The sequence below is a fragment of the Vanessa cardui genome, chromosome Z (genome assembly GCF_905220365.1).
Source record: "Vanessa cardui chromosome Z, ilVanCard2.1, whole genome shotgun sequence".
NCBI lineage: Eukaryota > Metazoa > Arthropoda > Insecta > Lepidoptera > Nymphalidae > Vanessa > Vanessa cardui.
In genome coordinates this window covers 8,860,590-8,885,740 of record NC_061154.1, presented here as the reverse complement: position 1 = coordinate 8,885,740, position 25,151 = coordinate 8,860,590, and the positions used below count along the sequence as shown (strand labels likewise).

Here is a 25,151-nt window from a genome sequence, read left to right as displayed (position 1 = left end):
TTATTACCAGTAGATACCAAACTCCTGCAAGAAATATCTTAGCAATAACTATTGGAAACAAATTGCCTCAATAAAGTGTTAAGTAAATAATGTTAAAAAGTAATCGTAAAAATCACAGCGATAGATTAGTTTTTCAGTTTTTAGGTACTATATTTATCTTGTTTTTGTAAATGTGTATTCCAAGTTAATATTCTCGCCTAGTTTGAAATTTGACCATTAATCTAATTAAAAATGAAACAGAATATTATTTAAAATAGGACAAGTGACGTAATTAGGCCATTAAAATTTCCACTTTCATTAATTTTTTTAATCAGTATTTAAGCGTATCGCTGAATAATTTAAATTTTGTATACTATAATAATTTATACAAATTAGGAAAGAGTATACTCCTTCCTAATTGTCCCCACCATCGTTGTTGCGTGATCTTTCATATGGGGTTCCAAACCAGTGCACGCTTACCTTTGGTGTAGAAGGCAAGGCAAGGCTGTGTAAAAAACATAAATAAAAGGGATCAAGCACTTGTCTTGTTTTAGGCAAACTTTACCGTTCATTTAACTAATATATTTGCGCTGTATTGGTTCTTACGTCGTTTACATTCCGAGAGCAGTCAGTCAGTGAAAGCTTGTTCAACATTAGTGACGTACGTTTAAGGTAAATCTTTTAAATTACTTTTAATTTTATTGTTGGTTATTTTGAAGTGATTATATTGTGTTAAGTATTATTTTTAATTTATTAGTATTATATAATCCCCTCTAAATCGTAATGTTGAATGGGTATTTGATGTTGATGTTGATATAAAATTAATATGATTGTTTTGCACATTGCGCCTGCTTTGCGAAATTTAATATAAAACAACACTTTCTCCATAAAAATGTTACGAAAATATTTCCTAATTCCTATTTCTTTGTGTATTATATAAGTGAAACAATATTGATATTGTTAAAATTAATTATAAGTCATAACGAGACCGTATTTGTTTTTAAGTTTGTTTTATAGTTACATTACCCTTTTTTAATATATTTCTGTGTGCTCTTTTGCGATAGCAAATAATAACACTGGTTTTAGCATTAAAATTTCTATGGAAACATGTAATACTCAACCTTATTTTTCTAATATAGTTTTTTTTTCTTATTTTGCAAGCACGTTATTAAATTAAACAATTTAATAGCTTATAAATATGTAACCCAGCAGCCCTAAATCAGGTCTCTAAACAAAAATGCTTTAATAACCCAATTCGATTTGAATTTGTGTGAGAGGTGTCCCTAAATGTTTTTATTTCTAAAAATCTATATACGTATCCAATGAAAAAATATTATAACATATTATGTAAACATTTTATTATCTATAATTGTAATTTTAACCTTATTTTATACTCAATATATCGGTTCAATTAAGGTAAATATTTTTTTTTATAAAAAAACTTTTTAGATAATTGTAAGAAAAAGTTTATTCAAAATTTACCCTCGTTCTCTCGAAACCCGTAAGAGTTCATGCCCTGTGTGTTATGGTTCAAACTTATTCAAATTACATAATCAATCATTAGAATTTTTATACAACATAAATGTTTTTTCTCGGCCAGAGCGTCATTTACCGTATAAGTGTAAAATAATATTACCGATACGCTTTAAAAACATTTTATAAGCTACTCTCTGTAAAATAATTATATAGTGTCATGGCATAGATATAAACGAGATCACCTATAAGCGGATTAAAGCTGTTAAATTACCTTCACGCGATCAATCGCAAACTGTAATATTTGTTAATATTTTGCTTGAGATAAATTTATGACACACACATACTGTCTGTTGAAACGAGATGATTGCGGGGTCTTAACCGATGATTGCGGGTTCAAACCCAGGCAAGCACCACTGAATATTCATGTGTCAAATATGTGTTTGTAATTCATATCGTTCTGGGTGTTGTGCCTGCATGTGTCAAATTTCATAGAAATTCCGCATTGGAACAGCGTAGTGGTGTATGTTCCAAACCTTCTCCTCAAAGGATGACTTAGCCCAGCAGTGGGAAATTTACAAGGCTTTTGTTGTTGTTGTATTCTTCTGTCTGTCTATATAAATGAGCAACAATCGATCAACGGGATACGGATCTTAAATGAAGAACTGCTCGGAGGTTTGAATTTGACTCTTCAGATATTTGTCATCACTACACCATTTTTCAAAATAGGCATTGCTATGATACGTAACATACATACATATATGTACATGTTTTTTTAATAAAATCAATATATATCGATTTTTAAACACGAAACTAAAAATTAAGAATAAAATGCGTTGAATAGATTTCCAAATAATTAAAAGATTTTTTGAGAGTTACGTGCGCGTTACTACAACTTAAAGTAAAAAAGAGACAATAACTAGAAAATTATTTTCATATCAAGTTGTATATATAATCTCTATAGGTCGTGTGACATTCGCTTTAAAAAAATACTTCATCATCATCATCATCATCATCAACAGCCTATTTTTGTCCACTGTTGGACATAGGCCTCTCCCAGTGCACGCCACTGTGGTCTTTCTCCGGCTACTCGCATCCAGCTCCTGCCTGCCGCCTTGCGTATATCGTCACTCCACCGTGCCTGAGGACGTCCTACACTACGTTTGCCGAGACGCGGTCTCCACTCTAGAACACGTTTTCCCCAACGGTTGTCGGTTCTACGACAAATATGACCAGCCCACTGCCACTTCAGCTTACTAATCCGGTGAAAAAAAATACTTACGCCTTTTTAATTGTGAAATATGGCATTTCTCGTCAATTCTTGCCAAATTCATTCTCAAGGGAGACTAACCATTTCACACAGATCATATCACACAGGACCATTTCTATTAATCAAATGGGACTCTGGCAATCAATGGCCGACCTTTGTTCTGATATTAAAAACTTTTAACTTGAATTGGAACGACGTCCTCTCTATCTAAAGTCATATAAGGTAGCCACTAGACCAAACCAGTTACTAAATTATGAAATATACTCACGGGTAATTATTTCACTGTCACGGTTGGAGTCTTATATTTATCTTAAATATGAAATAATATCGTCGTTCAATAATTTAAATTCGTTTACCAAACCACACAATTATGACAGTAAGCAATTGTGCAGAAACGGAAGCGGATGCCATTGTCAAAAATCGTACTTGTATTCACTAATTTTTAAAAGTAATTTAATTTTTTTTTTCACTTTAAACACGCCCTGAACGTGATATATATACATATCTTTATTCTGTTACGTTAGTATATAAACTTTAAATTTTTTCCAGAAAATATATGTCATTTAATATTTTACGACAAATATATTTTTAATTCAATATTCGAATGAAAAAACATTCATAATAAAACAAGCAATACAAATTATTGATGCTTTGTTTAAAATTCGAATAAAAAAAGAGAAGTAATTACATCAAGAATCGAGATATTTGCCTTCATTAAAATTCGCAAAGTTTCAACGCAAATGAAAATAATAGTTGATTTTTAATTGGTCTGATTGCGACATTACTAGGTCATGTAGGATCGTTTGATCCTTGTATACCGATATAGGTCATGCATAATGGTCGGATCTATGTAATCTATGCCAGAAAATGCGCGTGCATGCTCTGTTATTGAGTTTTAATGGACGAGCAAACATTTGGGTCTGTTACGGATGGAAAATACGAGCTGCTCGCGTAAATCCGATCACACTTAGATACTTAGCGTTCGGAAATGCTGTCAACTTTGACGATTCTCGTTGGATATTTCTGTATACAAGATTGTGATGCTGATTTTGACACGAATTCGAAACCAAGCTAATTGATATGATTTCTGCTTGTAGAGATATTTCAAATCGTCTATTTCTATGATCGTATATATTACTTTATTTATATCCTTTTTAATGAAACTATTTTAAAGATTCGTTTTGCTCTTCATTGAATATAACTTCTTGTTGATTCCATTAAAATTTAATTGTTAACGTAATAACATGATATATTAAGACAATTACTTTAGGTTATGTCTTTTCATTAAAAACAAATGAGTGAGTGACTTTAAATATATAATCGTTGCTTTAGATCTCGTTATAAAATAAAAATATTAAAATGCTCTATATAGCTATGCTTAGTAGATATATTGTATGAAATATGACCACGTTGAAGTAATATATGTTTTTACAGATTCTACCAGCCGTTATTAGCATAAAATGATTAACAATTCAGATATTTGTCGAAACGTCCCGCGAGCATTGCTTTTAGTCATGAAACTAACTCCATTTAAATTTTAACCAAACTTTGTATCCGAACTCAAACGGAAATGCTTACTGAAGTATAAATAAATATTTAACGGGAAATAACTCGATCATTAATTCGTTTCTCAATTAAATATTGGCTTGAATTTTAATTTCCTCGCTTGTTAATTGTCGCTGCTTTGCGAATTTCATTGGAAAAATCTTTTAACCGTAAATTATTTTTCTTCATTTTTTAGTGAAGAGTTATTACATGTATTAATTATGACTATCCTTATTTATATAAAATAGTGAATATAAATTGATAATCATTCAATTAACTTTTACATTTAATAGACAAATTAAAGTTGAGTATCAAATATAATTATAATATGTTTGTATATTTTTGATGTGTAATTAATTACACCCAAATAATAAAGCTATTATGGTACTAGTGTTCTCCAAACGTTTAATCAAAACTCATCAATATTCATGATTGAAAATTTCGTTTTATAAACAAAGTCATTAAAGTCATCCACATATTAAACCAAAACAAATAATTACATAACGTCGATATTATATGGGTATACCGATAAGTAGGTAGTCCAGAAGGGCCTTTCAAGCCGCCGTCAAAACAAATGTATCTGTATCTATATTAATATTATAAATGAAAGTAACTCTGTGTGTCTGTCTTTCTGTCGCTCTTTCACGGCCAAACCGCTCGACCGAATCTGATGAAATTTGGTATGAAGCAAACTTAAACTCCAAGAAAGGACATAGACTACTTCTTTGCCTAAAACATGACAACCAACACCACAAGTAAAGTAAAGTAACAGCCTGTAAATTTCCCACTGCTGATATAAGGTCTCCTCTTCCATTATGGAGAGGGTTTTGAACATATTACACCACGCTGTTCCAATGCGGGTTGGTGGAATGCACATGTGGCAGAATTTCAATGAAATTAGACACATGCAGGTTTCCTCACGATGTTTTCCTTCACCGCCGAACACGAGATGAATTATAAAAACAAATTAAGCACATATATGTACTTGCCTAGGCTTGAATCTGCAATCATCGGTTAAGATGCACGCGTTCTAACCACTGGGCCATCTCAGCTCTTACACCAACCAAAACCATAAAACGCGAACGAAGCCGCGGGCGACTACTAGTATTATATAAATGCTTGACCAGTTCAATATTAACTATAAATTAAACAATTTAATAAAATATAATTCCCTTTTCATAATTGTGCTAGGTACAGTAATTATATATGTTTAAATATAATTATCTTTGTATTTAATTATATTGTTGGCACACTTATTAAATAGATAGAGCAATTATTATCTGGAATAATTTATTACTGACGTGTATTTCTCGAAACTTCAAAATCGAAACTCACCGAAGAGCACAACGGTAATACGATTATGTCAATAAGCGAGACGAGAGTTTGGCTGTAATGCCTGATATTGTATCACTGTAAGTCTTTCGATATTCCATGAGTGAGATACGAAATGCTTTCTTATAAAACTTTGACCTAATTAACCCAGGCAACGCGTATTGTTACGTTGTGATTAAGAGGGTTAGCCAGGGATATAACTTAATTTTCAAGGTTAGGTTTGCCTTATATTGGCAATGATTAGTATTTGTTACGTTAAATGCACAAATTAAAATAAAACTTAATAATCTATTTACTCTGCTATATGACAATGCGATAGCAATTGCTCCAAAACCACGATAGTGACGTCAGCAAGTCTATTCATTCAACTGTCTCGAATAATCCTGTCATCGGTTGTGGATCTTCGATCTTCGATTCTCGGTTAAGAAAATTGTGAATAAGATAGTAAGTGTAGGAGTAGCTAGTAGGTAACAATTTTAAGGTAAGATTAAAAAAAATGCTGTACGGATTTCATTTCACACAATTACTTAAGTAATTATGATTTTCCTGTAGAAATATTTAACTCATGTTTCTTTAAATACTTTGATTCTTCTACATACATTAGATATTACATTCAACCTTTTTGCTTTATTGCAAAGTTTTTTACAAACCTTAGAGTTATATCACTTTTTTCTATAAAAAAATAGCTATTAGCTATAGCTTATATTTATCTTTATACAACAACAAACAACAACAACGGCCTGTAAATTCCCACTGCTGGGCTAAAGGCCTCCTCTCCCTTTGAGGAGAAGGGTTGGAACATATTCCACCACGCTGTTCCAATGCGGGTTGGTGGAATACACATGTGGCAGAATTTCTATGAAATGTGTCACATGCAGGTTTCCTCACGATGTTTTCCTTCACCGCTGAGCACGAGATGAATTATAAAGACAAATTAAGCACATGAAACATCGGTGCTTGCCTAGGTTTGAACCCGCAATCATCGGTTAAGATGCACGCGTTCTAACCACTGGGCCATCTCGTCTTTATAACGTTATATTTATTCCGTCATTACATAATCTAAATAATAACTAAAATCGATTTGATAACCGGACACCACGTATATGATTTCAAGGACATCCGGATTATGTTTTCTCGTATCCGAATCACTTTAAAATTCCTTTCGCCCAGAAATAATTTACTATTATTATTTTTTAATGTTATAAAATGTATGGATATTAATTTAGTTTATATTATCTGTATTCAGTTACTATATATTCAATAAAATAGTTTTAAAAATACTGTTAAAGAATTTGTCACTTCTTCAAACCGGAACCACCAATGTTGTGTTCCAATTTCGTTTTGAAAGGTTAGTGAGCCAGTGTAACTATAGGCATAAGTGGCATATCATCTCAGTACCCTGGGAAGATGAGGCGGTGCATCAGCGATGTAAGGAAGGGTTAATATTTCTTACAACCCCGTTGTCGTGACCATACTACCATCAAGTGTCCAATTTGTTCGTCCACCAACCCATATCATAAAAAAACCATAATATTATTATGAATTAAGTAAAAGGTATATTATGACACATACGTTACCGTAAAAGTTAGGACAATTTAGAGAGATTGTAAAGTGTCGAAAAACTGTGATCAGACCATCCAATTTAATGAAATACGTATGACATAACGACTTTATAATCTGTTATGTTCGGTTAAGTAGTGATTACAACTTAACTAAAAGTAACCCGTTAATTTCTCAACTACTTATTATTTTCTGAGTGCATTTATTATAAACTATCGATAGTTTCAATTTATATAAAAATGGGAATAGATGACTAAACTTTTTTACTGCACCACCATATTGCCGTCTTCCATACACATTATCCTTCCTAACCCAAAGGTTGTCTGGAAGAAATGGCTTATAAGCCATAAGACCGCCTTTTGCCTGGCCAATTTTGTTTTAAAGAAAATATTTTTTGTATCTTTATGTATATTTGGTGTGCAATAAAGATTTAAATATAAGAAATAAATAATAAATTCTATAATAAAATGTCAGTTAAAATAAAAAGTTCATTCATTATGATTTATCTTGTATATTAATAACGTGAGCCGATTTTTTTCTATGGCATTTTTGATTATGGCACGACAGCCGCACAAATAAAATCGGCCGTTTTCTCATTTTGAAGAGCTCCGCAGATGTGTAGAAAGAGGATTCTTGATTGCATTTTAATAAAGAATTTTAGAACGAAATTTTAGACCGCAGAACGCTACTGGCCGGTTAGAAAGATGTATTACGGCTGTATAAGAAAAAAATGAAAAACATAAACAAAATTGAAGTAAATTGTCTTCGAATAATACAAATTCTGAGTAAATTAATGACTTTATAATAATTTCATTTGAATAAGTTTTCATAATTTTGGCGCCAAAGATAGGTGAGTAAATGCACTTTATAGTGAAATGAAATCAAAATAATCCTGTCGTATGTTTAAATTTTCATAAAAAAAAAAATATATTTGAATAAACGCGAAATTCCGAAGACACTAGTCTCTATTGAAGATATTAAAACATTTTATGACGATGATCACATTAAGAGCAGTTTGACAACATTTTTGCCAGTAAACAAAACGTGGTATGTATTCTCTGAATTCACTCACGCTCGTTGCTGGACTTAAACTAATGAAATTTTCCAAAACACGGTTATTATGTAATAACGACATTGAAAACATAATCTAAGTTAAAAGTATCTTTGCTTCAAACAAAGTGGTAGGGGCAATAAATAAAATAAAAAATCATTTTTTTTGTCATGCATGTAAAAATCAGTATTCTTAATTCAAAATTAAAGTTTCACATTTTTTAGCATATTCTGTGACGCTACCGGTAACGGCTTTCCCGATGAAACCGGTTTCGGACCGTAACCATGTCTGAGTGCGAATTCTTGCATTATACAATATACTCAATATTTATATAATCAACGAGTTTGTCCGTGTTGCGCAAAGAGCTCAACCTGACCGGCGTGTATTCAAGCGTGGCTGAAACTGTGCCAAAACTAAAAAAGCCTATCTGCACCACATAACAGTATAAGATACTCTCAATGACGACCTCTATGATACTAGTAACACACTTGCAGTACTATATTACGATATTACGCTTACATTTTAATATATTTACGCTTGTATACTTTTATCGGACATGCTAATCTAATAATGTTACAACCGGTTTCTGAAAGGCTCTTCAATACAAACGCATTGAATCATAAATCGTTAATTAAATTCAAATTGTTTCCAAATCAATTCGTTCATCGGTTAAAATATTCAAAACTTTTGGTTTCTAAACATTTTTATAAGTATGTCAAGTGTTGTCAAACACTCTGTGAATTTGTGTTAAACTATTTTTCTGTAATGAGAATTACGCTGATCTACATATTATGCAATATGTACTTATGTTTTTCGGTTTTCATTGAGGTTACTGGTTTGCGCATTTAATAGTTAAAACTATGACAATGTTAATTTTAAAATAATTATTGCTTTATTACACATTTGGCGAACTAAGGTTTTGTAATTACTAAAAAATTATTAGCGATCTTGAAGAAGAAAATAAATCGACTTAGTCTTATAAAGAACAAAACATAATTATTTAGATAAAATTTTCATTATTTTAATTAATGTATCGATTAACACGTCTCTGAAAGTCAGTATGACCATTTCTTACTCCCATGCATATTTATCTGTAGTTGCTTTATACTGTTATAATATTCAGAGAAAAATATAATTATTTTAGTAACCATTAATTTCGATTGTTTACTTTTTCTGTCATAGACGAAGAGATAGGTAAGTGGCCTCTGATAAGTGGATACCTCCGCCCATAGACAAGGTTTAGTATATAGACGCTGTGAGGAATAGTGACCATTCCTTAAATCGAAAATTCGTCACCAACCTTGAGAATTAAGATGTTTAAGCACTGGCCCATTTGTCCTTCGAATCGGAACACGACAATACTAAGTACAGTTTAGCGGTAGAATATCAGATGAGTGGGTGATACCTATCCAGGCGGACTTGTACAAAGTTCTACCAAGAAAAATATCTGCTTGTGAGCCGGTACCGTTTCATAGTAGACATAGTACCTAGACAATATTACGAATGTTGTTGTAGAACAATTTTAGTTGTTTAGTCATTATAACTAAGTATATATTCAATACATTCGTTTGAATTTTTCGCTTTACTCGTTTATTAGGGTTGTTATTGTTCAGTTGGTTCAATATATTTATGAAGCGTTACTTTGAACATTTTCAATTTATTTGTAACAAAAAATGCCTCCACTTTATTTTATGAAATACCGCTATTAGTCGCCGTTTTAGTTTTCAGTCGCTTGCACACTAATTTCCCAATGAAAATTCACGAAAAAAGACACACAAAAACATGCAACGCTAACTATGTTCTACGGTCAATATATAGAAGGATCTATGGTATGGATTCTTGGAATTATATATATCTTGGAATATATAATATTGTTACTGACTATTTTTTACTTACAGTGTAGAAACGCCTGTACTTATATTTTTTTGTTCTCCACACTATACTATGGAAAAACGCGTCAACTTATTCACAAATGTTCCTACTTTCATTTAACAAGCTCAAGGTTATTTAAGTTATACTTATAATATTCATTGAAAGAATACTACAAATATAGTTCCGCGTTAATCATCTGTTTTTATAATAGACATTACATAATATATACTGTTACTGAATTGTGAGGTATTTTAACCAATACTATGATATAAATGTAACTTTGATTTATATTAATAGTAGTATTAGATAATCAGCTTTCTAAGATATCTCTCATTCATATCGCGCCATATACCGGAATAATATAAAATGAAAACTATGATCTTATTACGAAATCGCTGTATACGGTAAAAGGCTTTTTATTAAAATTATTTCTAATACGAATTCCAGAATAATTCTGTGTCTTACGATCTGGCTATAGAAAATTATTTCGGCATACCAGATGAATTTTTAAAATAGAAAATAAACGTTTAATTGTTATTTACGTACGTAATTATTTTGCTAGATACAATGATATTCTAATAAACAGATATGTTATACCCATACTAAACAACAGAAAAAAGTGTGCCGCGCTGGGGACCGTTTATTTTACATTTCGTTACAAGTAAAAAGGATAGCTTGTTAAAACCAATAAGTAAAAGGGATAATTAGATGTTTTAATTACGCAAAATATATTACTACATAATTATGATGTATTATAACGTATTACTGGCTTAATTATAATGAAAACGACTAAAGACAAACGTCCCAATTAGGACGTTTTCTAGTCTTCACTTTTTGCGCTTTAATGACATATCTGTTAACTAGAACATCATTGGCTGGATATTTAAATTTAGTGAAGATCTAGCAAAATGTCCCCAAATTCACAAGTGCCCAAGAACCTCATAGCTTGAGATGGTTCTGAACACAGGCTGAATTTTGAACCTAAAAGCAACGATAATAACAACTTCGAAATCGCGGTCAGGCTTGTATATTGTGCTGTCACAAAGTGTAAATTAATTGATGTCACCGTTGGTTTTGTTTCGTGCCGCTAACTTTCGAAACAATAGTCTTTTATTTATATCTCATTTGAACTAGCACAAAGTTATATATTCCATTGATTGATGTCTAGCTTCATTATTAGTTTTAGTGTCAATTTTTCAACCCTTAGACTACAATTGTAAAATTGTTTACTTGGTGATAGGGCTTTGTGCAAGCTCGTCTGGGTAGGTACCACCCACACATCATTTATTCTACCGCCAAATCATAGTACTCAGTATTGTTGTGTTCCGATTTGAAGGGTGAGTGAGCCAGTGTAACTACAGGAACAAGGGACATAACATCTTAGTTCCCAAGGTTGTTGGCACAATGACGATGTAAGGAATAGTTAATATTTCTTACAGCGTCATTGTCTATGGGTGATGGTGACCACTTACCATCAGGTGGCCCATATGCTCGTCCGCCAACCTATACCATAAAAAAATAACAATTGTGACCCATAAATGTATCCAAGGATTCCTTATACACCATTTATTATATGCAGCAAAGAGAGCTATTTATAAAGCTACTTACTTAGTAACGATTAACAAACGATATCAATTTGAGAAGCATCAGTTTATCAATAATTTAAGAAAATTGATCGCAAACAAGTTTACCTGGAAACGTTCTTTGGAAGGTAATTGGTTATATAACGTGTCTTCTTCTATCCAATATCAAATCAAGGATGATAGAAAGAGAGAAACAATTGCTAATAATCATAAAACGACGTTTATAAGTGCTTTTAGTGAGTAGAACGCCACAGGCGGTGTTAATTGTTACCTAAGAGGTAAGCCCAAATAAGTAACGCGATTTATAAAAAATATATATATTCTCGTTTGTACTGAAAATACGAGCAGTTCGTTTGTATTTCCTTCCTATAAATAAACAAGATCAAACATGTATCGACAAACGAACGGTCAGAGGTAAGGCTTTAAAAAAACAAAATAAGCAGTGAGCAAACATTTCAACTGAAAATAGAGAATTCATATCCGGATCTGAAGCGATATACATATATTTGATTAAATATATTCCGACGAGTGTTTAAATTTTATTTTCAACTATTTATTTAATTGAATAAACGAAAACAATTAAATAGCTGATGGTGTTTATAATGCGGATTTAATCGTTTAAACAATTAATCTCTTAAGGATAAAAGTAAAACTTTTTCCTTTTTGGGTGAATATTATTATTTCCAGAAAAAGCAACAATTTAAAATGGATTAGTTCAAGTTACGAATTAATTGGCTTATAGAATGTTGTTTTATTATTTTAACGAAAATTCACGGAAAAATAATAATTTTCCAAAAAAAACGTGTATTACCTATACTGTGCCAATAGCCCGGTATAGGTATTTATAAACACTTAGCAAACTAATTATTACTAATGGCGCGTAAATGTCCCACTACTGAGTTATGCCTCTACATGTATACACATGTGGCACAATTTGAAATTAGACAACATGTAGGTTTTCTCACGATGTTTTCCTTCACCGCCAAGCACGAGATAAATTATAAAAACCAATAAAGCACATGAAAATTCTGCGGTTCTTGGATTGAACCCGCAGTAACCGCTAGGAATTGGCTCAAGGCGAATGATTAAAATAATATAACTAATAGAGGTTGACAGTGTTGCCAGTATATAGTGACGTGTAAAATATTTTTAAATTAACGTAAAGTATATAAAATCATATCATTTCAACATAATTCTATCTAGTGGAGATTAACCAAGATTTCTTCCTAGTATAAAAGGATTGTAATCCATTTTACATCGAAATGTTGAAAAGATATTTACAAATATGTTTTAGGAAATGAATGCGAGCAATATTAAAGCCCGAATTTAAAATGTTGTATAGAAATAAGCTTACTGAATGTAATCCAGAGATTCAATAAATATTTTTTTATTATTATCGGAAGAATGTTAGCTATTTTTTCATTATGTCTAAAATTTTTATGAAATATTTCAATAATAATCATATTCTATATTAGAAAATAAAAAAGGGCCACATTTCCCTACCATACAAATTCTAGATACATTCGTATATTGCTCAAAGTCGATTATTATTTCGAAAAAGCCACTAAAGAGTTCGTATATTTTTATATAAAAACTTTTTTACATCAAAAGACGTGGGTGAAAAGTAGTATCTAAATGATAAAATTTAAATTAGGTTCCGATGTGTATAATGCTGAATACGAGTAGGAATAATCATAGAGTCCAGAAGTACGTTGAATACAATTTGAATAATTACCATACGGCATACAGTTAGTGTCTGTTAATGTCTGAATTTTTGAATATAATATGACTGTATTCTCTCGGTTTGTTTAAAATTATCACATTCATCTAGTTTATCATTTTGCATTCCTTAGTACCTTTGTCAGTATTGATTCCATACAGAATTTTAATGATGCGCTGAGGAAGACATACGCAATATAATAATTTTTAGAATAATATAATTTTAACAGTTTAACTTTTCCGTTTAGTAAATTCAAATCGTTTGTAAAAAAATACATTGGTAAAAAAAGCATATTATCCGATACAAGATTTTATAGATGATAAAAAAGCGTGGAGTTAATACCTGTTGACTTCCAAGCAGGATATATTAATCTAAATAATTGTATTAACTAACATGGCTTTGTATTTTTTAAATGTTGAAAAAAAGTAACTACTGAGTTTCTTGCCGGTTCTTCTCGGTAGAATCTACTTTCCGAACCGGTGGTAGCTTCACTTAATTGTAACGATTCAAAAGTGCTTGTAAAAGCCTACTTGAATAAAGTTTATTTTGATTTTGATTTTGTGTTTATAATGATTTTAAGTCTAACGAGCCTTGTTTCGTCATACAGATATGCTAAGAAAGTATTATTCGATCTCTTGCATTTTAAACGAGCCGTTTAAACATCAAACTCAAACTCAAATACTTTTTAGCGTACTCAAAGAAATATTGGATGCAATAACCTTATAGGGTTAGTTTAGTTTCTCTATCTCTCTAACCGATATCGTAAATATAATATTACATATGTTTTGTTTGATGAAAAGTTGCCGGACGAGCAAATGGGCCACCTGATGGGAACTGGTCACCACCACCCATAGACAATAGCGCTGTAAGAAATATTAATCATTCCTTACATCGACATAGCACCACCTACCTTCGGAATCATCACACATCTTAGATATGATCCCTTGTGCTTGATTGTTTATATAGTAAATTGTAAACAAAAATCAGACTTTTATTACTAAATATAATTAAATTTGTCTTAGGAATTAAAGCGACAAAATTGAAATGTCTATTATGTAACAATAATTTGAATGAAAATATATTAAACTGTACTGCAGTAAGTGTCAGTGAAATATTAATACGTTTCGAATACGAGGCAAAAGGAAAGTGTCTAGACTGATATTATTGTATCCGTTATCCTTTTATAGATATACGGATTTTAGATAACATTGTTAACAAGCAACTATACTTTCATAAGAAAAACTTACGTGTTTCGAGTTAGTCTGGTCTGGCATGTGGTTGTATTTGTGTTAGTGAATATTGTTCATAGATGAAAACCCGGCTTCGTTTGGGTAAAACAAATAAAACAAAATACATACGGTTTCATTTACTTTTCATATTATATATAAATTATATTTATATTGATTAGATGCACAAAACTATTATTTGGAAAACTCACTCTAAACATGACTGACTAGAAAAAACTTAATAAATTATTTCAAAATTAAGAAATTCTTTTCGAACTATAAAACAGAGACCCTAAACCCAGGTTCCGAAAGTAACAAAATCGCGATGTCTTAACCAAACCAGCGACAACGCAGCGTTTTTTTTCTCAAGTCCTGTATTATATTCGCACATTAATATTCGTATACCGCTTTATTTACTCATTTGGGAGAGGCGTAGATTCACGTAAAATTGAATTCACAGAAACCTTATACGAGTTACATTGAATATTTTTCTAGTTACTCTTTACCGAATAAACTTAAAGATCATTTAATTAATAGAACATTTCGACTCTTCTAAAGAACGTAGAAATAATTACAAATAATAGCAATAAATATGCAAAGTACGATTTTCATTTGTCATTAGTTTTTCTCATATCTCTCTCTCTCAAATCTCATTCACAACACTAACGGAACATTCAGCTTAATTTTGCAGGAAATCCTTTTTATATGTTTTTTGAAGATTTTTTTTTAAGTTATCGATGCGCGAAAATCGCTTTGAAACCATCCTGTCGACTAATAAATCAGTTGAGAACGGATCACTTTTCTCCCCGAATACAGAACACGGGGAGTGTGAGGTTTTCGTGCAATATATTAATCGTTGACGGGCCATCGAGGAAGGTCGGCGTGTGTATGTTACGGTGAATGTAATAAATCCAACCATTACATAAAATATCCACTAAATTCAGACAAAACGATAATAAACGCTGAATTAATCATATAAACTAGCTATTTTCTATATCTTGAAATACTTGTATAAAGTAAAACGACAAGTGAAAATTATTAGTTTTTTTTTACTTTAAGCGTGTATGTAACAATATTATTATTTAAAATAGTAATGTGATACATAACTCATTTATTAACATAAGAATTAATAACATTAAATTCTTAAATATATACAAATATGAACCAAAACAAATTACTGCATAAATCTTGCATTAGCAGCATTTCCCCGTTGAATCGCAATTCCGATCCTCTGGGCAAAAAACGAACCAGCCCTCCTGTCACCAGTGGAGGCAATGAGGCGAGGCACTACTCCAAGGGCCAAGCGTTTTGACAGCAAATGGAACACAAAAGTATTTAGATATAATACACGAATATTTAATTCTTTTTTTGCTTCAGCTAGTAATGTTATATTTCAAATGTATATGTGTATTTCGTAACATTCTTGAAAGTTATACAAAACATTTAAAAACAGCTGACATAATAAATGATACCAAAAATCAAACAAGAGAACAATGTTATTATTTTAAATCGTAATATAATATTTCAGGTCTATATGTGTGTTTGGTATCATTCTTGAAAGTTAAACAAAACATTTGAAAACAGCTGACATAATAAACGATAACAAAAATCAAATAAAAGTCTAAATAATTTATGAGGCTTTATGAGGAAGAGTCGTGATGGCCCAGTGGTAAGAACGCGTGCATCTTAATCGATGATTGCGGGTTCAAACCCAGACAAGCACCGCTGATTCATGTGCTTAATTTGTCTTTATAATTCATCTCGTGCTCAGCGGTGAAGGAAAACATCGTGAGGAAACCTGCAAGTGACAAATTTCATAGAAATTCAGCAGTGAAAATTTACAGGCTATTGTTGTTGTTTGTTTGTTGTATGAGGATTTATGAGGTGACGTATTGATGAGGCTGACATAGTTCATTTTTCTAGTAGTAATCACAATATTAATTACGATATGATTGTAAAGCCTAGATCTGTTTTTTTGAAATATTTAATTTCATATACATATATTATCAATAGAATTAACAAACTAAACTACTGCGTGTAACGAGCCCCGTCTAAGTACGTATTTATTGTTTTAACTAACTTTGACCTGCTGCAGATGAAGTGCTTAATTTATGACGTTATCTAAACAATTTAGTAATTACATATAATGACCAATCATAAACCATAATAGTTTTTAATCACTATGATTGTAACATAAATATATACACGTGTTAGCAGATAAAGTATGTTAGACCGCAGTTCTATTTGCCTCTATGTTGATATAATAATGTTTTATTTGTGACAGACAGACAACAGCTGGCAATTGCTTATATCATAATGACTTAAGGCTGTGCTTCGCCCAACTAAATATTTTTTTCTAAATAATCCTTTACTACATAGCAACTTCAGTCCCTTGCTGTTTTCTGTTTGTCCCTATGCATGCTTAGATCTTTAAAATTACATAATGGATTTTAAAGCGGTTTTTTTAATTGATAGAGTGATTCAAGAGGAAGGTTTATATGTGTGATACATGCACAGTATGGTTGAGAAACAGTGATAATTTTAGAAGTTTCTAATGTGATGTCGTAAACACATTGCTGAACGGCCGATTCGCTAGTTCTATAATAAAAACCTAAATTATAAAATTTCATTTCAGGAAAAAAACGATGCTTGTTAAATATAACATAGAAATAATTATTTTCAAATCCCTAACATGCTATCCGTACTCTCGTTAACTATCTGAAATATTCATTAAAATCATTAATTGGAATGTATTGAAAATTTGAAACATGTCGGAACTTGTACGTTTAATATTTGATATCTACACAGGTACATGTTTTTAGCTAAAAATATTTAATGAATCGAGGATTGTTACGAAATATGAATTTACAAATTAAAACGGTACTGGAATAGAATTTCGAGTGCTTTTCGCATTTTATATTTTGTTCAAAATCGAATATAGCGTTTTTGTAACGTGATAAATATTTTTGTATAACTTTTAGAAACATGGTAAGCTCTTAATTAATTAAAATAAATAAAATATTTCCAACAAAAGTAAATATCAATTAAGTTGTTTTATTGATGATTTATTTCTTGCGTAAGTGTTACGGAAATAATACTTAGTTACTCTCGTTGGAAAGACGCGTGTCGCGTTTCGCCCTTATGAGGTGAGTTAGAAGTATGTGATATTTGTAAATGTCCAGGGCGCCTATTGAACCCTAGTACATCAGAATACCCACCCAAAAAACCTGTGTTAGCCTCTTCGTCTGGCGCAGGCGTCAAATTTAGATACCTAGTCGACCTATGATTTCATTAAACGTATTGATTATGTTTACCAATCAAATTCCTTTCTTAAATAAATATTAAAAATATCTGTGGTATTTTTGATGTGCTCCATGTAGCTATTACTTTAGTACAGATGCTCTCCCGAGTTACTAAAACACTGTGTCCCTATATTTTAAATCTGTAATATCTTCGAAAATATTCATTTAAATTACATGCGTTATTGACCTATTTATTAGTTTGATAAGAATGTATGCTGTTGGAATTTAAGTTGAAAATAAGCCATTATTTCACGTAAAAAGAAAATAATAAAAAACTGTCTTGTATAGTATCCCATGTAAAGTTATGTGCATGTATAATACATATAAACCTTCCCCTCGAATCAGTCTATGTATCGAAAAAAAAAACCGCATCAAAAACCGTTGTGAAATTGTAAAGATCTAAGCATACACGGGGACGGAGAGCGGTAAGCGGATTTGTTATTATACCATGTGAAGATGTTTATGAAACAAGTAGTAAACATACAAAAATACAAGGTTTGGTTTTAATTTTTTTTTGTTTATGGTATAGGTTGGCGGACGAGCATATAGGCCACCTGATGGTAAGTGTACACCATCACCCATAGACAATGACACTGTAAGAAATATTAACTATTCCGTACATAGTCAATGTGCCACCAACCTTGGGAACTAAGATGTTATGTCCCTTGTGCCTGTAGTTACACTGGCTCACTCACCCTTCAAACCGGAACACAACAATACTGAGTATTTGGCGGTAGAATAACTGATGAGTGGGTGGTACCTACCCAGACGGGCTTGCACAAAGCCCTACCACCAAGTAATTCTTATATTTTATGTATTTGGTGGTATTATTTGATCTGTTATCAGAAAGTCACCGTTGTCACAAGTCATATTTTTTTCATTTGGTTTATTGCATTGGATTATATACTTTTTGGCATTTTAAAACTTGCATTTAGCTCATGTAGTCCCCTTAAAGACTTATATGGATTTTCAATATGAGAACTGTCGATGTGGATTCAACGAGTGATTTGTTTAGAAAAATATGATCGAGTACAATTTTCAATTACTCATAGGTGTATAAAAAAACGCTGGCAATTGTTAGATTTCGTGGTTTTTGTAAACATTGACTTTTCATAAAATCCACAGCGATATAAATTGAATAGGTATATAAATCAATAACTACTAGTATATTATTATAGATATATTGGGATAAACTGTTAGATAATAGTTACATACATATTTGGTAATCTCTATTTAGAATAGATATTAAAACAAAATAAATACGCAAAAAAATAAAAAAACACGACGGTATGATATCAATAAAAAATATCTATACATATAAAAAAAATAACATCACAAAGAAAATTTCAAGAAACGCCATTCATTCTCCATAAATCGTTGAGAATAATTATTAACCTTTAAAATGAGAAAATATATGTTCAAAAATTCAGGCAAACATGCTATAAATTTAAGGCGGAGGTGTACCTTATTATGGGAAGCTATAGAAGTCGCACACAATGACGACATCAGCAATGGGCACTAACGAGCAAAATAGTTATTGCCTCACGACAGCGCGTGCCACTCACGCAGGAAATCTCAGAATATCTCGTCATAAAAGATAGCTTATTTATTTTCTTGACTCCTATGATCATCACTTAGACATGAAATAGACTGACAAGGATGAAACTGTTCCAAAATATGAGGTTTGGAAAAATGGAAATGTCATTTCCAAACAGGAGAAAGGTGTGGTCATGCCTTTTTGTCGTCCTCAAAAATAATACAATTGTAATAGCCTGAATGATAGGACATTTTTTTGCAGACTTTTCAAAACTTCCGTGAGAAACATTCGCGAACAATGTTTTGAAATAATTGAATCGTTTGTGGCTTGCTCAGGCTCAGGATCAGGTCCTCGTATCGAGGCGCATGTAACCGCATTGGTTGCATTGGCACAGCGCTCTCATAACATAAAAGTGAACCACTTAAAAGATACACTACAATGATCGGGGAACCGAATGAAACTGAATATTCTGAGTTTTAATTCCATCTTCCCAAAGCATAATATTGTTATGAGATCAGCAGTTGACTTGACTAAACATTTTAAGTAATTTAATTATATAAATTCATTTTGAATATAGACTTCACAAAATAATATTGAATATAAATTAAAACTCAATAGACGCAATCGCAAATGAAGAAAATAAAATTGTTTATAAAATAAATAAAGGTCTTAAGTCTAATACAAAAGAAATTAATGAAAAACCGATTTCATGCAATCCAGGTCGTTCGAGAAATAAATGCCTTTTACATTTATTCACGATATTTCATTTAATGCTGTCTTCGAAAGATGGACTTAATTTATTTACTATAAGATAAATTAAATACAGAGTTTTCTTTCCCTGTAATTATTTGAATCAACTTTGAGTATTATTCTGTTATTTTCTTGCCCTGTTTAAATGTAATGTTTTGAAACATTTTTGTGCTTCTTTTGTCGATAGTTCGTTCTTTTATGTAATAATTATAATACTTTAACTTAATAAGCATTTTCCAATATTTATAAAATTTGATTTTACATAATACGATATTTTTTTTATTTCACGATAAGTTTTAAAAGCTCGCTGAACTCGATATTAATTGAATCAGCGTTAGGACTTACACCCAACATTTTTTTTTTCATTTTGTAAATAAGCTTTTATAAAAACTTTTTAGACCCTTTAGATAAAGAATAAAAATTATTAACTTAACATTTTTTTATGAAATCGGTAGACAAAGAGGAAAACGTGTCGCATAAAGTTGAAATTGTTACCATTGTTAAACAACTTTGGCGCTGTAAGAAATATTGGTCATGTCAGTGATTCCGTGGAGATAAAAATATTTAAAATGATTTCCGCCCGCAGTTTTTCCCGTGTCTAAGTGAGGCGTTGTGTATGCTAATCTAATCATAATAATAGTAAGAAAAGAGCGTCCTTATGTGGCACGCAAGCTTTGCAAAATAAAGTAACTATTAACATGTAAAATATATATTTTCACATGGATAAAGTGAACCCACATTTTATTCATGTGGAAAAATAAAAAACTTTTTAGTTGAAACCTTGAAAAAAAATTTAGTTAAAAGTGTAGTGTATTTTATAAAAGTATAATTAGATACCATTGAGTTTTTACCATATAATCACTACATTTGTATTCTAAATAGAAGAAGCGAATAGCGGTGAAATCCAAGTCATACTTGTGTAGAGGCCATGATAAAAATATCCTCAGTATTACCAATATTGCGAATATTTACAAATAACAATATAAAATGTTTTATCATTGAAATGAGAAAAAAATCTCTTCATTTACGTTTCCAATTTACGCTCGCTATAAAAGCGTAACTTTTTGAAATAATTTACAAACAATTTTATTTATTCCATGAACGGATACTGTACTTGAAAATCAGGATTTGATTATTTATGCTTTCATTCATGACTGGGCACCGCAGTGTACATTAAATATTAGACCAGTTCCAATAGATTTGAAAGAGATAGATTAATAAAAATAAGTTGATATCTCTGATATCTATCTTAAATCATATTTAATCATACCAAACTGATACTTTGCATTTACGTATATAATTATAATACATGTCTTGCTCTGAAGTACAGTGTTTTACTAGTTCGAAGTTATACTGGGTTCGAGAAGTTTTCGTACGGAATCAGTACATCTTGTAATAATGTTATTTAATTATATTAAATAACATTATTACAAGAAAAAAATCAGGTTGTCTCTAGGGAGTCCACTTTGTTATTAACTTCACCTACCCGCAACCTCGTTTCTGCGAGCTCGCTGAAGCTTTCAATAAACAGTATTGAATGAAAAGTATTGTTTAGTTGAACATCTTAATTGAAATAATTTCTCGATACTCAATCAACAATGTTGCACAAACGACAACAATGTACCCATTTTCTATTTGATTGAGTCCCTTTTTATTAAATTGTTCTATTATGTATTGCTAACACAACATATTGTGGAAGTATTACGACATTCTTGCAATTTTATGTTGTTTAGTGAATTTATTATAAAATAGGTCTTAAGTGCATTTCTGACTATGATTATGTTTATTTTGTTGCAGATGTGGTTGACAGTACTCGTGGTAATATTGATTATCGTTATTTTACTGTACTTGGACACGTTAAAGCCTAAAAAATTCCCTCCCGGTCCAAAATGGTTACCGATCGTTGGAAGCGCTTTAGAAGTTAATAAAATTCGAGAGAAGACCAAGTATCTTTATAAAAGTTTTAAGGAGCTATCGAAGATCTACAGTAAAGATGGACACTTGCTTGGTCTGAAAATTGGAAAAGATCGCATAGTAATGGTAAACACCGTGGAAGCTAATAAAGAAATGCTTTATAACGAAGACATTGATGGACGACCGAAAGGGATATTCTATCAAACCAGAACGTGGGGTGAGAGAAAAGGCGTGCTGCTGACCGATGGCGAACTCTGGAAGGAACAAAGAAAATTTCTTATAAAACATCTCAAGGAATTTGGCTTCGGAAGAAAAGGTATGAGTGAAATAGCATTCTCTGAAGCTGGTCATATGGTTGACGATATTTTGGAAATTTTGGACAATAAAGACAGCGCTATACTCCCAATGCACAATTTCTTTAGCACTTATATTTTGAACACACTATGGACAATGATGGCGGGAATTAGATACAAGCCAAGTGACCCCCGGATGGTACTGTTACAAGCTATATTATTTGAACTGTTCTCAGCAATCGATATGGTTGGGTGTCCTTTCAGTCATTTTCCTGTATTATCTATCATAGCACCGAAGTCATCGGGATACACGGACTTTGTGAGAATACATCAAAGAATTTGGCAATTTCTACGCGATGAAATAGCTGTGCATAAAATGAGATTTGACCCTAATAAAGAAGACAAAGATTTTATGGATGTTTATGTTAGGGCATTGAGGGAACACGGCGAGATTAACACGTATTCTGAAGGACAATTAGTTGCGACCTGTCTCGACATGTTTATGGCCGGGACGGAAACGACAAACAAAAGTATGAGTTTTGCTTTCAGTTATCTAGTAAGAGAACAAGAAGTTCAGAAAAAAGCACAAGAGGAAATAGATAGAGTTGTTGGGAATCGACAGCCTTGCCTTGATGATCGACCAAAGTGAGTTTGCTTTTATATGATCGTATTTGTAAATATATATTTATACGAGACACAGACAAGTCCAAAGCAGCTGTGTCCAATCCAATCTTTGGTTCTTTTCATCAGACCATGTTAGTTATTTGGATATTTTCTGACGGACGAAAGGCTAAATCTGATGAAACAATCGTAGTCTAGTTTTGTTGCTAAAGTAAAAGCACAAGAAATCATTCAAACTAGTGTTTGTAATATAAATATTTGTAAAATAAAAGTGATTCTAATAAGTTTAAATATCTATTTTCAGCATGCCCTACAACGAAGCATTGGTACATGAATGCATCCGTCATTTTATGGGCAGGACGTTTGGAGTACCGCATCGTGCTTTACGAAATACTACATTAGCAGGATACAACATACCTCAAGTAAGTTAATGTATAGTCTTAATATATACATTTGCCTTTAAAAAACAAACAATGAGATATTAGCAAACATTGGCTGATATCGAATTCGACTTTCTATTAGAACTAATAAAAGCACAGGTATGAAGCACATAAAAATACCATTTAAATGCAGTTATACCGTGCATTAAATATGAAGCAAAAGTAATTATTATAAATATAACTAAAGTGTAAAATCAAAGAGGAAAATATATAAAAAAGTAATGTAACTTTTATAGTTTGATTTATAAAAAATTATTTCATATTTAACTAAAACTATTAAATTATACTTAAGAAAAAGTGAAAAAAATTAACTCAAACTCAATCTTCTCAAACCAGATGTTTCTGCGATCTGAATAGTTATTTAAGTATAATCACTTTTTTTTCTAAAATACCATTACTATGTTATGTTTAAAAAATTTTGAATGCTTTATTTATTTGCAGGACACGATGGTCGTTAGCAATTTTCCAAATATACTAATGGACGAAGTTCTTTTCCCCGAACCTTATAGTTTTAATCCGGACCGTTTTATTGTGAATGGCAAGCTTTGCCTGCCGGAATACTTCTTTCCTTTCGGGCTATCGAAGCATCGCTGCATGGGCGATGTTCTAGCGAAATGCAATATATTCATGCTGACAACGACTATATTGCAAAGTTTCTCATTATTACCCGCACCAGGAGAACCCTTGCCATCTCTGGAACATGTGGATGGAGCCACAGCGTCTGCCGCGCCATTTAATGCACTTGTGATACGCCGAAAAATTTTGTGATACTTTTAAATATAATAATACGATTACGATTTTTTTTTAATATTTGTTTTATCAAAAGCATAAATGCTAATGAATGCAATACGCTATGCAAATGATGTAAGCAGGTTGTTCGATAAAACTTTTACCAAACCGAATATACAATTAAGTTTAACAAAGTTAGTTTGAAACAAAACACTTGATTTGAAACACAATAAAAACAAAGAGAAGAAACGGAGCTAAATTCAACTAAAAAGAAAATTGCTATAATGGTATAAAACTAGACACATATGTAACTCTTTACCTAAACAAAATTTATTAATAAACTTAAGGCACCTAAATAATTTTGCATCAAAATATCTTCATAATTTAAACTATAAAAAATATTAATTAAGATGAATATCGAAAATAAAACGAGTATGTGGTCCATCCCTAATGCTAGTACGTTGTAGCTTACCCTTAATACGGTTTAATGTTATACTAAAAAGGCAATGTTCATAAGATATCTTAAGATTATGTTTATAAGGTTACGTGGATAAAATAAAGTTTAAGCTTCTTATATTGTTATTTATTGTTTTATTACCTTACATGTTGCATAATATGTTATACGTTAATACAGTAACATAAGTTAAGATTTTGCTTAATATAATTACTGCAAATCCAATGATATAAATTTGCTACGGGATTTTGTTATATGTTTTTAATACATAATTAATTCGAGAGATATCACAGTGGTTAGAACGCGTGCATCTTAACCGATGATTGCGGGTTCAAACCCAGGCACGCACCGCTGATTCATGTGCTTAATTTGTCTTTATAATTCATCTCGTGCTTAGCGGTGAAGGAAAACATCGTGAGAAAACCTGCATGTAACAAAACTCATAGAAATTCTGCCGCATGTGTATTCCACCAACCCGCATTGGAACAGCGTGTTGGAAT

General features: G+C 31.5%; 1 protein-coding gene across 1 annotated transcript; it reads left to right on the top strand.

The window, feature by feature from the left end:
- The first annotated feature begins 445 nt into the window (after window positions 1-445).
- On the top strand, window positions 446-24,779 carry LOC124543337 (probable cytochrome P450 303a1). The gene is made up of 4 exons (XM_047121537.1): window positions 446-651; window positions 21,998-23,052; window positions 23,333-23,450; window positions 23,910-24,779. Exons 2-4 carry the CDS (start codon window positions 21,998-22,000, stop codon window positions 24,234-24,236), a joined length of 1,500 nt encoding a protein of 499 aa, XP_046977493.1. The 5' UTR covers window positions 446-651; the 3' UTR covers window positions 24,237-24,779.
- The last annotated feature ends 372 nt before the right edge of the window (window positions 24,780-25,151 follow it).

Bases quoted from the DNA above. Each gene is read 5' to 3' on its own strand.
- LOC124543337 (XM_047121537.1), top strand. From the start codon at position 21,998: ATGTGGTTGACAGTACTCGTGGTAATATTGATTATCGTTATTTTACTG. The intron at 23,053-23,332 runs GTGAGTTTGCTT...ATCTATTTTCAG, and splicing joins TGCCTTGATGATCGACCAAA to CATGCCCTACAACGAAGCAT. The intron at 23,451-23,909 runs GTAAGTTAATGT...ATTTATTTGCAG, and splicing joins CAGGATACAACATACCTCAA to GACACGATGGTCGTTAGCAA.